The 13,393-nt window shown below is 31.2% G+C and overlaps 1 protein-coding gene across 1 annotated transcript; it reads right to left on the bottom strand.

Annotated features, from left to right (window-relative positions):
* Positions 1-11,498: 11,498 nt before the first annotated feature.
* On the bottom strand, positions 11,499-12,620 carry LOC107942596 (ethylene-response factor C3). The gene has a single exon (XM_016876293.2). It carries the CDS (start codon positions 12,402-12,404, stop codon positions 11,745-11,747), a length of 660 nt encoding a protein of 219 aa, XP_016731782.1. The 5' UTR covers positions 12,405-12,620; the 3' UTR covers positions 11,499-11,744.
* Positions 12,621-13,393: the final 773 nt, after the last annotated feature.

Below are 13,393 nucleotides of genomic sequence, written 5' to 3'. Positions count from 1 at the left end.
TGAGTTTTTTAGCTTCTAGTTTCTGGACATCGACATCTAACCCTAACTGCATCTTTTCTTCTTCCAACTGTTCGATCCTTTTTTCTAGCTCCAGACTCTTTCTCTCAAAATCTTGCCTGATGATTTCTAGCTCAGAGGGGATTACTTTCAAGTGCTCTTCTATCGACTGAGGATTCCCTTGATCTAATGTAGGGATGTTCTCGTTAAGTCTCTGATTCCACCATCTGTCGTACTCAAGAGTAGTCATGGGATTGGCAGTAATTTTTTTCATTTTACGAGTCTGGTTCCAGGCATTTGATATCTCGCAAACTTTCTTTTTGTAATTATTCCCTGTGAACACGAACTCGCACTGGGCTAACCCGTATGTTGGTGGTGTAAATTGTCTGGATCTGTACTGTCGCAATGCAAGCAGAGGAGCATACCCGATAACTCCCCATACTCCTAACAAGGGGACCCAATCGAAGTCTCCGCATCGGTATAATATTTCATCAGGAACCATCCACGGGGCTCTCCATTCAACATCTTCTTCTTGCAAATTTTGGAAAACCGTCATCCACTTTTCTTTTGTAACATCATCTCGCCTTGGTGTAGCCACTAACTCTTTCAGCGGAGAGTAATTTTCAGAGAAGATACGATACGAGACCTTTTCCACTTTCCAAAAATGGCTGTGGAACCAAGATAGCAAGAGCTGTGCGCATCCAATAAATCTCCCTTCACTCGCTCTTTTACAAGCATTTAATGATCTGAAAGTTTCAGCCAAGATTGCGGGTATAGGTGTGGTTCCTTTACCAAGCTTGTCAAAAAGGTCGGCAATAGCCTCGTCTACATGCCCCAAAGCTTTGGGGAAGATGACCAGTCCATAAATGCTCAAGGCGAAGACATCTACCCTTTTCTTCACATCGGGGTGCGCTAAGATTAGATCCCTCAGGTTCCTCCAAGGAATGCATTCACCATCTCCTTTTTGTTTGATCCGAGTTGTCACCCACTGTTCGCTCATCCCTGTGATGTTCATCAGCTTTTTTGAAAATGCTGGGACGTTAGCAGGTCTGGCATAAATTCTGTCAACCTGAATCTTTGGGTAATGGAGCAAGGTCGTGTATTCTTCTATAGTAGGTACCAAATCTACTTTCCCAAAAGTGAAGCAACTGTAAGCAGAATTTCAATATTGGGCAAGGGCTCGAAACATGTGTTTATCTACCTTGACATCGAGCAGATAAGGTAAATCACCGTAATGACAATAGAATAGCTGTTTGACCTCGTCATCCCACAGTCCCCAAATTTCTTTCATCTCTTGGAGATTATTCTGAGTTACGCTGATCTGAGTAAAGTTCCATAACTCTGACACGTACCCCCCGATAAGACTGTCACCTTTCTCTTGTTGTGCTGTCTCAGCCCATATTTGGACAGCCGCGTTGTCTTCTACTTTATCAAAAAACCCCTTTTCCATGATAAGCTATCTATTTAGGAACCGAATGCGAATCAACACCTTTTATGATAAAAATGCCATGCAAATATAATTAAAGTAAAACAAAGCAAGTCAGTAATTTATACACAGTTTAAAGCAAACAAAGAATAATAAATATAGCACTTGCTCAGGTAACCACTAGGGTTTCGGAGTGGCTCTACCTAGGGTGGGTTCTTAAGGCTCGCTACATGGTGCTTGGTTCTAGAGTAAGGGTACCTGAACCAGCAGATTCCTTGGTCTTCACCCATTGTAGGCTCATACAGACCGAGTTCAGTTCAGGGGAATACATTTCCCTATGGCTGCACGGAGATGAAAATCTCATGAAGACATAGGTACGAATGTATCCCGAAAGCAATCCACTATTCTACACAGAGGTGAAAACCTCACGAAGGAGTAGTTTCTCACTCCCACTTAAAGGGGTGTGACCACAGCGATCATGCAATGCAATGTACGAGGATATATGCATAAAAAACTCGAAGCGATAGGAATAAAATGATGAAAACCGCAAGAAAAAATGAGTGAAATGCAATGAAAGGATTGTATATCAAAATCAAATTTTCAATTTTCGACAAAAAGACAAAAGTTAATCAACTTGTGGCTTGACTCTCTTATTTTGTCCCCAGCGGAGTCGCCAAGCTGTCGTAACCATTTTTTGAAAAAAACGGGGATCGACTTTGGTTTTGAAAATGGAAACGAAAATTGAGAGTCGCCACCAATCTTTTTAGGTGTGATTGGATCATCTTGTAAAAGTGGTTGTTTTAATAAATGGTTTGATTTATTTAAACAACGATTTTAGTCCACGTAAATCAAGAAAACAGGTTCGAGAGTCCATTATGCACGAGGAAGGATTAGCACCCTCGTAACGCCCAAAAATTGGTACCTAGTTGATTAATTAATGTCTTAGTGTCAAAAATTGAAAGCTTGAAAGACACTGAAATACAATCCTTCTTCGTAAAAACGCTAATTTGAAAATGACCAAATAAATTAAAACAAATGTTAAAGACTTTCTCATCTCGAAGTAATAAAATGTCACGCCCAGTAAGTTAGGACACTATATCTCAAACTTCGAGAATGAGCTTGCCTTTATTTAAAATTCATATATTCTAAAATTTTTTAAAGGTTGTTCGGTTATTTAGGATAAACAAGAAAAGTCGAAACCCAGTAAGTTAGGGCACGTTTTCTCGAATTTCCTAATACCAAATATTGCTTTTATTTTAAAACAAATTCTTACTTCGAGGTGACAAAGTGTCATACCCAGTAAGTTAGGGCACAACACCTCGTACTTCTGAAAATAAGTATTATTTTTAAAAAAAAACTCGTATAGCGATTTAAAAGAGTATTCCGTTATTTAAATTAAATGAGAAAAAATCGAAACCCAGTAAGTTAGGGCACAATTTTCTCAAATTGTCTAAATACGAAACTTGTTTTGTTTTAGAAAACACAATTATATGCGTCGAGTAAAGGACCAACGTAATCATAATCACATGGTGAAATGAGAAACAAATCGCAGCATTGACATGCATAATAATAATAACAAAGGTTATGATATAAACACAATAATAATGACGAGTAACATAAACTTGCAGATATATAGATACATGTATGAATAAACGAATAAATATAATGAAATAATGATAATGAGAACAAAACGAAATAAAATGAAATAAATATGATGATAAATGAAATAACAAAACAAATTGTAGTGTAAATTTGATTTTAAATCGAGGGTAAGCAAATAAACATATGAGAAAATAAACAAACTTAAAAAATGATAAAATAATAATAGTGGTATAAATATAAATAAGTATTATATGAAACAAAATAATGATACAAAATAAAAAATTTTCAAAGTTCGAAATTACATGAAAGTATAAACGAATACATAATAAAATCAAAGTATTATATAAAAAAACGTAAGTGTATAAAAGAGAAACCATAATAATAATAGTAGTAGTCATAATAAAAGTAAGAATAATACTAAATATGACAATAGTGATATCAGTTAATAAAAAATGAAAAAAAAATAATAGCTATAAAAATAAAAATAAGAACCATGGCAATAAAGAATAATGGTAGTAATAATAATAATGAAAATAAGAGTAATATTAATAGTACATTAAAATATAATTGTAAAATAATGACAATGGTAGTTATAATATATGGGTAATACATAATAGAAAGAATACAAAAATATAGTAATAATAATAAACAATAACGTATATGTGTGAACAATAATGGTAGTACAAAAAAAGAAGTAATGATAATAATAATAGGAGTAATAATAATAATATAATGATGATAAACAATAATAAAAGGAACAAAAATAATAGTAATAATAACGATGATACAAATAATAATATATACATAAAAATAATAGTTAGAAATAAAAATAATGGAAGTAGTAATAACAATAGTAATAGTAATAAAGATAACAGCAAGAATAATAATAATAATAATATATAATTCATTAATTTAATTAAAATATCAAAAAATAAGAAAGAGGACTAAATTAAACCTAGAGTAAAAGTTCGGGGCCGAATCAAAAAAATAAAAATAAGGGGAAGGACCCATTTGGAGTGCGCGAATAACATGGGGGACTAAAAAGGAAATTTTTCCTTTCCCCAAAACGCTGCACTTTAATCGGGACCAAAATGTAAACGAAATAAAATTTAATGGGCGAATTTAAAAGCATAACAAATTTAATTGAAAAATGATGAAAAAGCGAAGGGGCCAAAAGCGTAAATAACCCCTACGCTTAAAAAACACGCGGATCTAAAGCCGGACGGGTCGGGTCGGGTCGGTCCAAGAGCAAAACGACGTCGTTTTGGGCGTTTGAGGCCAGCCCCAAAACGACGTCGTTTTGGGGCCTATATAAGTCAATTTTTTTGGAAAAAAAAATCATTTCATCCATTGTTTTAAAAAAAAACTTCAAGAAGCTCTCTCTCCCCCTCTACTTCAGCCCTCATTCCGGCCATGGATCCAGCTCCGTCCGCCACCGTCGCCCACCGCCGGCCACCGTCGCCGGCCACCGCGCACGGTGGCTGGAACTCCGAAAGGTAATTTTTTTTAAATGTGTATATATATGTATTTAGTAAAAGGGAAATAGGTTCTAAAAAAAATAAAATGAAATAACAAAAACGAAGATAATAAACCTTTTATTGAAGCCTTTGAACTCTTCTTTGTTTTTTTTTTGCTGCGATTTTATGCCTGTATTTTTATCTCTTTCTTGTGTTTAAATCTATTCTTTTTATTGATGAAAAAAAAGTCCCTTCTACATTGTGTTTTGATGGAAAAAAAGTCCCTTCTACATTGTGTTTTGATGGCTTTTATAGCCTTGTTACATGCTTTATTTTATATTATCTATCTTTTCTCTTCCTTTTGCAGGTGTAAGTGGAGTGGTGGCACAGTGGTAGTGCTTGCAGACGTCGGTGGTGGATGGGATGAGGAGCAGGTGCTGAACGGCTAGGGTTTCCTTAGCTTTTTTCTTTTGTTGTGTGTGTGGGCATGGGTAGGTTTGGGTCTTTGGGGTGATTTGGGTAGGTTATTTGTTTTGGGTGTAGTGGGTATTTAGTGGGCTTGGGTTTGGGTCTGGGTTTAGTAGGTTTTGGGATTATTGACTTAGTGGGTTTAAGGGTTTTGGGCCCAAAATTGGGCTTGTACAATTATTAAATAAAATATGAGATAAATATGAGCTAATTAAAATTTGATTAGAACTAATATGCCAATATTATAAATATTAGGGTTATCGTCCCCAAATTATACACAAGATATTTTTCTAATATTCCATCATTAGGAAAGAGAGAGTAGATATTTTTTGAATTTCTTGTGTGCTAATTTGGAAGATCAAATCCCAAGATCCGATAAAACTTCAAGGAATTCATGGATTCAAGTACGCTTCCCCATCTAGTTTGTTCTTGATTTATTCTTGATGATTTTGACATGATAGTTTATTAAATTTCATTTCAGATTTATTTTACAAATCTAACATATCAAACTCAAACACTTGTTTCGATGAAATTAAATTATATATTTTTATAAGAATCAACATATAATTTGATTAATATATTATTTACATTTTTATAGTTTTTAGAATGATTAAATTAAAATTTTATCATTTTTAGAGAAATAAACTATAATTTTATCTTATATTATTTATAATTTTATAAATTGTAAAAAATCTGAATTTTCCATTTTCCAACTCATTCAAATATGAGCACGAAGTACAATCCTTCAAATATCAAATATTTATTCGTATCTAACATCCACCTTGAATCCAAATAACATAGATAGCAATTTGTGTTGGCAATGACAAAGTAATGAGCCTCAAAGGCAAGTATTAAGAAGGTGATGATATGTGTAAATACATATTGAAAACCCAGTGGCTCACCTGAGCTAGATGATGGGGTGGTCCAACTAAAGCTAAAATCCATATACCATAACCTTCAAAGACCCAAAAATGCAATTGGGTCTTTTGTGGTTTTCTGAGGTGGGCAAGAAAAGCTTTTGGTCTATGGTATACAAGCAAATACATTATTTGTAATGAGAGTTGAAATTTTAATATTTTCACATTACAAATTAGAATATATATATTTGAACAACATATACATATTTGTTAATTATATTTGATGTTTAGTTAACTCTAAAATCCCTGTTTAAATCTAAAAACTATACAAAATATATTTACCCAACCGAATGATCGAGAGCTAATAATCTAACCAATTAGACCTTTAATCTAATTTTTAAAATCTAAAAAAAAGAGGGAAAAATTGAGAGTTTAAATATTTTGATGGAAGGTGAGATTAATGCTAATCACATAAAAAATAATAGTGGCTAGGGGTGTACTTGGGTTGAGTCGAGCCCAAATACTACCAAGCTCATGCTTGACTCGATATTCAAAGTTCGATGCTTGGATCGAGCTTAATCGAACATCTATTTTAAAGCTTGAGCTCTGCTCAAGATATATTCGAGCTATTTGAGTTTCAGCTCAATTTTTGTACTTAGGGTTAATAATATATATTAAGAAAAATAAAGTAATTTGATAATATAAAAATATGAAAAGTTCGATAAGGCTCGCTAGTCGTTCAAGTTAAGTACTACAAAGCTTGAATTCGGCTCAATTGATAGCTCAAGCTCAAGCTCAAGCTCGGCTTGATAATTACTAAATCGAGTTCGGATTTTCTTCGAATTGAACTTGAATAGGTTGTGAGCACCAGTATCTCATTTACACCGACAATAAATCTATTATAGCATCGAAATTTTGAATTCAAATGTAACAAAAAAAAATGAAGTTATTTAAATATGAATTCAAATGGTTAATTGTTTTAATAAATGTTAAGTAAAATTTTCAACACAAATCAATTGTTTTTTAGACAATAGGAATAGAAAATGTATATAATTAATTACAATCCTAAATGAAATATAAAATTCCCTTTGGCAATAATACTTGGAAAGGCTAATCTCAGTTGTATTTAAGAATTAGGCAATACATTTGGTCTTAAATAAATGGAGCTTATTTTTATTTCACTTCAACAAAGTACTTTGTATTTGGCTCAATATTGAAAAGTAATTTTTTTTTCAAGGATCTTCATGATTAATGTGCATGAATATATGCATGCAATCATCAAATTCTTGTTGCACGACAATAAAGGAATTCGGTAAATTTATTTATTTTTCTTTCCTTCAGTCAATTTGAATGCCTAATATTCTTCCATTTGTCGACGTACTTTGGATATTAAAATAAAAAATTTTGAATTTTGAAGTTTAATATTCGTTTAAATTATAATAAGATAATTTTTTTTAAAAAGTAGACATTTATTATATAATTATATATTTTTAAAAGATTCTTAATTAATATCATACATCTATCATTTCTATATTGATTCTCACAACTTTTAACCTTAGTTATTTTATATTTTTTATTATTTAATTAAATAAAAAAATTCACCAATAATAACAAAATAAGATTTTAAATTTTAGGTTTGAGAGTTAAATATTTAAAGTTGAATTTTAGGATTTTAGAGATTAATATTCATGTTTAGGATTTATGTTTTAGGATCTAAGGCTTAAGCTGAAATTGAGCCAAGCCGAGTTCGGTAAGTTTGAGCGTCACTTGAAATGAGTATCAAGCTTAATCGAGTATTTATTTTAAATTTGAGCTCAATTCAAGAAATAATTGAGTACGAGGAGCTCAATTAAGCTTGTGTTATCTATGTTTGTACTTAAGCTAGAATTTGAGCTGGATTATATAAGAGCGTTGGTATTCAACTTCAGGCTTGAGCTCGACTCAATAATCAAGCTTAGTGTTAATAATATATATTAAGATCAACAAGGCTTGCAAACCGTTCAAGTCAAGTATTACTAAGCTCGAATTCAACTCGGTCGATAGTTCAAACTCGGTTCAATAATTACATAATCAAATTTGAATTTTTTTCGAATTAAACTCGAATACCTTAAAGAGTACCATTATCTCAAGTAGGATCAAAGTTAAAATTTTAGGTTTATCATTTATTTTCAAATTATTTAATTATTTTTATTCTTAAACAAACAAACTACAGTTAAAATTGAAGTAGAGACTAAATTGGAGATGGATAAGTGTACCATAACAATTAAATACCTTTAAAATTTTTAAGTGTGAGATTATTTTATTGATACTTAAAAATCACACTTTTTAGAATTATTCTAAAATAAATTAATTAAATAAAAAAGAATACAAATTATTCCCTTAAATCTATTAGTGTTTTTAAAGAATTAGAGATTAAAATTTGGTATCTACTATATCAAAAATAAAGTAAAAAGAGAAAATATGATAAACAGATTCTTCTCTTAAATTCAATAAATCCAAGGTGTTCCATCGTGGATTTGTCTTTAATTAAAAAAAGCGATTTAAAAAGTAATATTTAAGTGGCCAAATTCATTTAACCATCCTACAATAAAATTGAAAACATAAGATTTTATATTTAAATCACAAGCTTTAAACACTTTATTATGAATTTCATGAGATCAAATATCCTTTTTTTGAATTGACTACATTTTGATTTTGACCAATGTACTCTTAACCTTGGACTTTAATTGTCTCAATCAAGAACCACGTGACCAAAATATATATACATATAAAGTGATTGCAAATTGCCTCCCTTTGATATGCCATTTAGTTTGCTTAAAGCAATACGTATATTCATTGTAATATATTTAGGGTTAATATAAATTTTAGTCCATAACTTAGTACTTAAGTACATTTTGGTACATGAGCTTAGGGGTGTTCAAATGGTTAACCGAACCGAATTAACTGAACTTTTTAATCCTTTAACCGTTAACCAAATTGAAAATTTTCAAAAAAAAGTAACCCAACCGAAATTTATATGTTTTTTTTTGTTAAAACAAGTATAAAACATATAAATAAATAAATTTATAATATTCATTTGACAAAATTAACCTAACTAGTAATAGCCTAATACATATAATATATAATATTATTTATTAAGTTCGGTTAATTACCCTATTTCAATTTGAATTAACTGTTAATTGAAATTCTAAAAAAAAAAAATCGACCGATTAACCGAATTAGATCGGTTTGTTTGGTTAATTTGGTTTCAACCGAAGTTTGAACACCACTACATGAGCTTAATAACTAGATCTATTTTGACCTCCAAACTTAAATTCTATCAAGATTTGATGATGTGATATTCGGAGAATGTGCCACATCATCACTTGAATTTTTTTAAAAAAATATTCAGGCACTGACATGATATAATTTCAAAGTATCATGTCATTAAATTTTTATATTTGTCAAGTTTATGGAACAAAATGGACATAATTAACAATTTCAGACACCAAATTAGACAGGTACCAAAATGAACATAATTTCTAAGTTTAGAAATTAAAAGTTATATTAATCCTAACGTGTATATATATATTATATTCATTCATCATGATATAGTTTATGAAAATAAATAAGTAGTCTAATGGTAATTGAATTGTCCTCCTTAGCTAACACCATTGACCAAGCTCTACCACCCTAATGGGGAATTTTCTATTTAGATCTTTACATTAATAAAAAGGCATATACTTTATTTATTTTAATAGAAAGAAAAAGAAGTTTCTAATTAGACTAGTTTAAAGATTGAATAATGTCAATTAAGTTCGGTCGAACTAGAATTCCTATTCAATAAACAATTATTAGTCTTGTTTAAATTTGATTATGAAATTTTGTGAACTTTAAGATGGAATTAGTTTTTAATATTTTGACTTTTCTTAAACATGATGAAAGAGCTTAAACAACGCAAATTTTTGTTAGTTAAATCTAATCCAGTCCAAGTATAAGATAGTTCTAACAATTAGTGATGATTTTTTTAAAGGTTAATTCATTTACTCATTTATTAATCATATAATTCAGAAAAATAAATAAGTAAATATTCGTCGTAGATGGTAAAGGACAAGCTCCGTCAACACAACAAAGGCTTTAGCCTCAGCATGAATAGAACATCATGACACGTTGACAATTAATTTTGTCACAACTCAAGCACGACATATCTGAAGTGATTACAAACATTTAATACGATAAGGAAATTAACCCTGAATGGTCCAAAACGACGAGCAAAAATTGACAAAAGAATTTAGCATTCACTAAACTAGAGAAGACGACAACAAAATCATCCCTAAAATCACTTGTAAAACTAAGGTTACATGTATAAGCAAGACTAAAAAACGTGCTACAAGAGCAGACAAAAACTTCATAAATTAAAAAGTTATTAAAAAAATAGAAAAAAATATAAAACTTAGGACAACACTGGTCCAAATAAACTCGTAAAATTATTTATTATTCTGGAAAACTATTTGTGGCCAATGGAGTTTTAATAATATTAGTACTATTACTGTTGCTATCATTATGAAGACATGGGTTTGTACTTAAACATGTATTATCTCTCTTATTTAAGAGTTTGAATTATGAAGACATGGGTTTGTACTTAAACATGTATTATCTCTCTTATTTAAGAGTTTGAAGATTTATAGACAATTTAAGAATTGTATAAAATACATGAAAAATAAAAATAAAAATCACAATTTTTTTTAAATTTTCCTCTCCCTCTCTTTTTTTCTCTTGGGTAAACTATACCCAAGGTCACTAAACTATTAGTAAGTTTACATTTTGTTCACATAACATAAAAAAGTTACAAAATGGTCATTAAACTATTTGAAAATCCAATAATTTTTTTACATTGAGTGACCAAAACGTAAATTTATTAATAATTTAGTGACCTTAGTGTAATTTACCCTTTTTTTTCTTTTCTTTTTCTTCACTCCCTTCACTCACGTCTCTATCTTGAAACCCTAAACCCAAAAGAAAAATCAAATGACATTGTCATGGTCAAAATCTCCCATGCCCCACAACGTATATATCCAAATAACTTTTTGTATTATTTAAGCAAACAATTAGATTAGGCCATTGTTTCTATCCTCAGAAAAAAGGAAAACTGGTCATACTTGGCAAAGAAAAAGTAATGATCAAGTGACCATATTTTTATTTTTTTATACAACCCAATTAATTTTTTATTTTTTTATACACTTAAAACCCAACTAGAGACAAAGTCAATTGAGGATATGTTACTAAATTCACTAAACAAAGATTAGTCTAATTATGCAATTGATAGCAATCCAAGAATTTTATTATAACCTCAAAGCAACATTCAGCAGGAAGCTTCCTTTCTGTTTGATCTTAGACTGAAATAGTAATTATGGAAAAAATCATTGGACCATAGATTATAAACAAATTAATTCGTCATTTACTTTTTATAAAATATTCGAAACTTCCTTAAGAAAATAAAAATTCTCGTACACATTATTTTATCTCTTATTAATAGGAAGTTTGGATTATCGAGAGTTAATTAAATAGCATATGTTTGTTTTATCTCTCTTTAACTTTTAAATAGAAAAATAAGCGCATTTTAATGTACTTGAAATTACGTTCTCCTACATTGATAATAAAATACTATTATATTTGTATAATATAAAATTTCACGTATAAATTCAAAAAGTCTAGAATTTAAATATTAATATATCATCTTTAGAAATTTCTACTATTTACAAATAACTATCTATTTAGAGAAAAAAATCAAAATGCTAAACCATTTTTACACTTTAAAGTTTACAAATGAAGATTCTAAAAAACAAACCAAAGATCATGGCAAAAATAAATGACTATAACTAGAAATAGATTAATATAAAATATATATTGTAAATTTTTTTGGTGAATAATATATATTGTATTTAATGCAATATTCATTCACCAAGGTGTAGCAGCTTGATCACAAGTAGTGAGAAGCTGTTCCAAGAAATCAGGCCCTAAATCCTCAAACACCACCGCATTGTTTATCCTCACACCGCCGCTTTCTCTTTCCTTCTTGTTTCTGCTCACCATTTTCCTCCTCATCGAGTGTTTCCTCTTTAAAGCCACCACTGGCGAACCTCCGTCCTCCTGATTGCACTTCATTTCCCTCAGCGATTCCCGCACTTTTTCGACCGGGAAATTCAGGATAGCGGCGGAGCCTCTCATCGCGAAAGCGGCTTGATCGTAGGCCAGAGCTGCCGCTTCCGCGCTGTCGAATGTTCCGAGCCATACCCTTACCCCATTCCTCGTTGAATCCCTTATCTCCGCCGCGAACTTTCCCCATGGCCGCCGTCTTACCCCTCGGTAAGCCTTTTCTTTCGTCGGGCTTTCGATGTCCATCGAGGTAACCTCTTCTTCTTTCACTTGATTCGGGTATGTTAGCTCTGATGATTTTTCCTGTTTAGCCTCTGCTAATAGACCATACAAAAGCATTTCCTCTGAGTCGTTTTCGTTGAAGGGAAGCGAGTTGTGATCTAAAGGGAGAAATTCCGGTGACCCGAACGAAGATTCCGATGAGCAGTTCGAATTCGGTGAGTGAAAATGGAAAGATTCCATTGGATTTTTTTAAGGATTTATAAGACTTCCCCTGTAAATCCTCTGTTTTTCACTCTGTTTTTTTTTGTAATGAAACTATGAAAGTGGAGAGCAAAAAACACTCGAGGCTGAGGCTCCTCTTTTAAAGGGAAGGATAAAGGGGGATTTAAATGTAAATAGAAATTTTTTTGTCAAGTGGCAAAAAGATGACATGGCATATATTGTTTGCTGGTTATGTTTTTGGGTCCCACAAGGAATGTTTAATTGAACACGCGGGTCAATTCGGGAGTGACGGCCAAGTCAGAATAAGTGACGTGGACAAATGACGTCACTCCCTGTTTGGTTACAAAGCTAGGGTGGGGAATATGTCCACTTGTCATCCCACGTGGATGACAGAGACAAATCAGATTGGTAGTTGGGAACATAGACCTTTCCTAGGGACGATTTATTTATTCGAAAGCTCCACTCAATTACGGAAGATTTGAATAAAAATAATAAACTCGAAAAAAGGAAAAAAAGTTGAATAAAATAAAGGTAAGTTATGTTTAATATTATTAAGGTGGATTTGGATAAAAAGTGGGGTGTAGTGCGTTTAGCATATTTTTTATCTTATATTATAATATCGTTACAATATCTAATTTTACTGCCATCGATATGTTTACACTAATCGCGATAAAAGAATTGTCCATCTAAACCCATCCTAAGTTATTAATTGTCTATATTTTCATCACTTAATTTAAAAAGTTTAAAAAATGTCTTTAAATTATTTTAAAAATTTTCATTTAAATCATTAAATTATTCAAAAAATTATTTAAGTCATTAGGTTATTAAACCTTTTTTTTTTAAAAAGTGCTGTCAGGGGGCTCCAAGTGACAATTTGACGATTAATACAGTGGATTAACACCTATTGACAAGTAAAAGAACATATCTTAGATCTGGCAATCGTTATTGTCGAAAATTGGAGAAGAAAGCTATTTAGATTTTTATTCGTAGATTCATGACGTTAAAAG

This window comes from Gossypium hirsutum, chromosome A02 (genome assembly GCF_007990345.1).
Source record: "Gossypium hirsutum isolate 1008001.06 chromosome A02, Gossypium_hirsutum_v2.1, whole genome shotgun sequence".
NCBI classification, from domain to species: Eukaryota; Viridiplantae; Streptophyta; class Magnoliopsida; order Malvales; family Malvaceae; genus Gossypium; species Gossypium hirsutum.
This window is presented reverse-complemented; position numbering and strand designations above follow the sequence as displayed.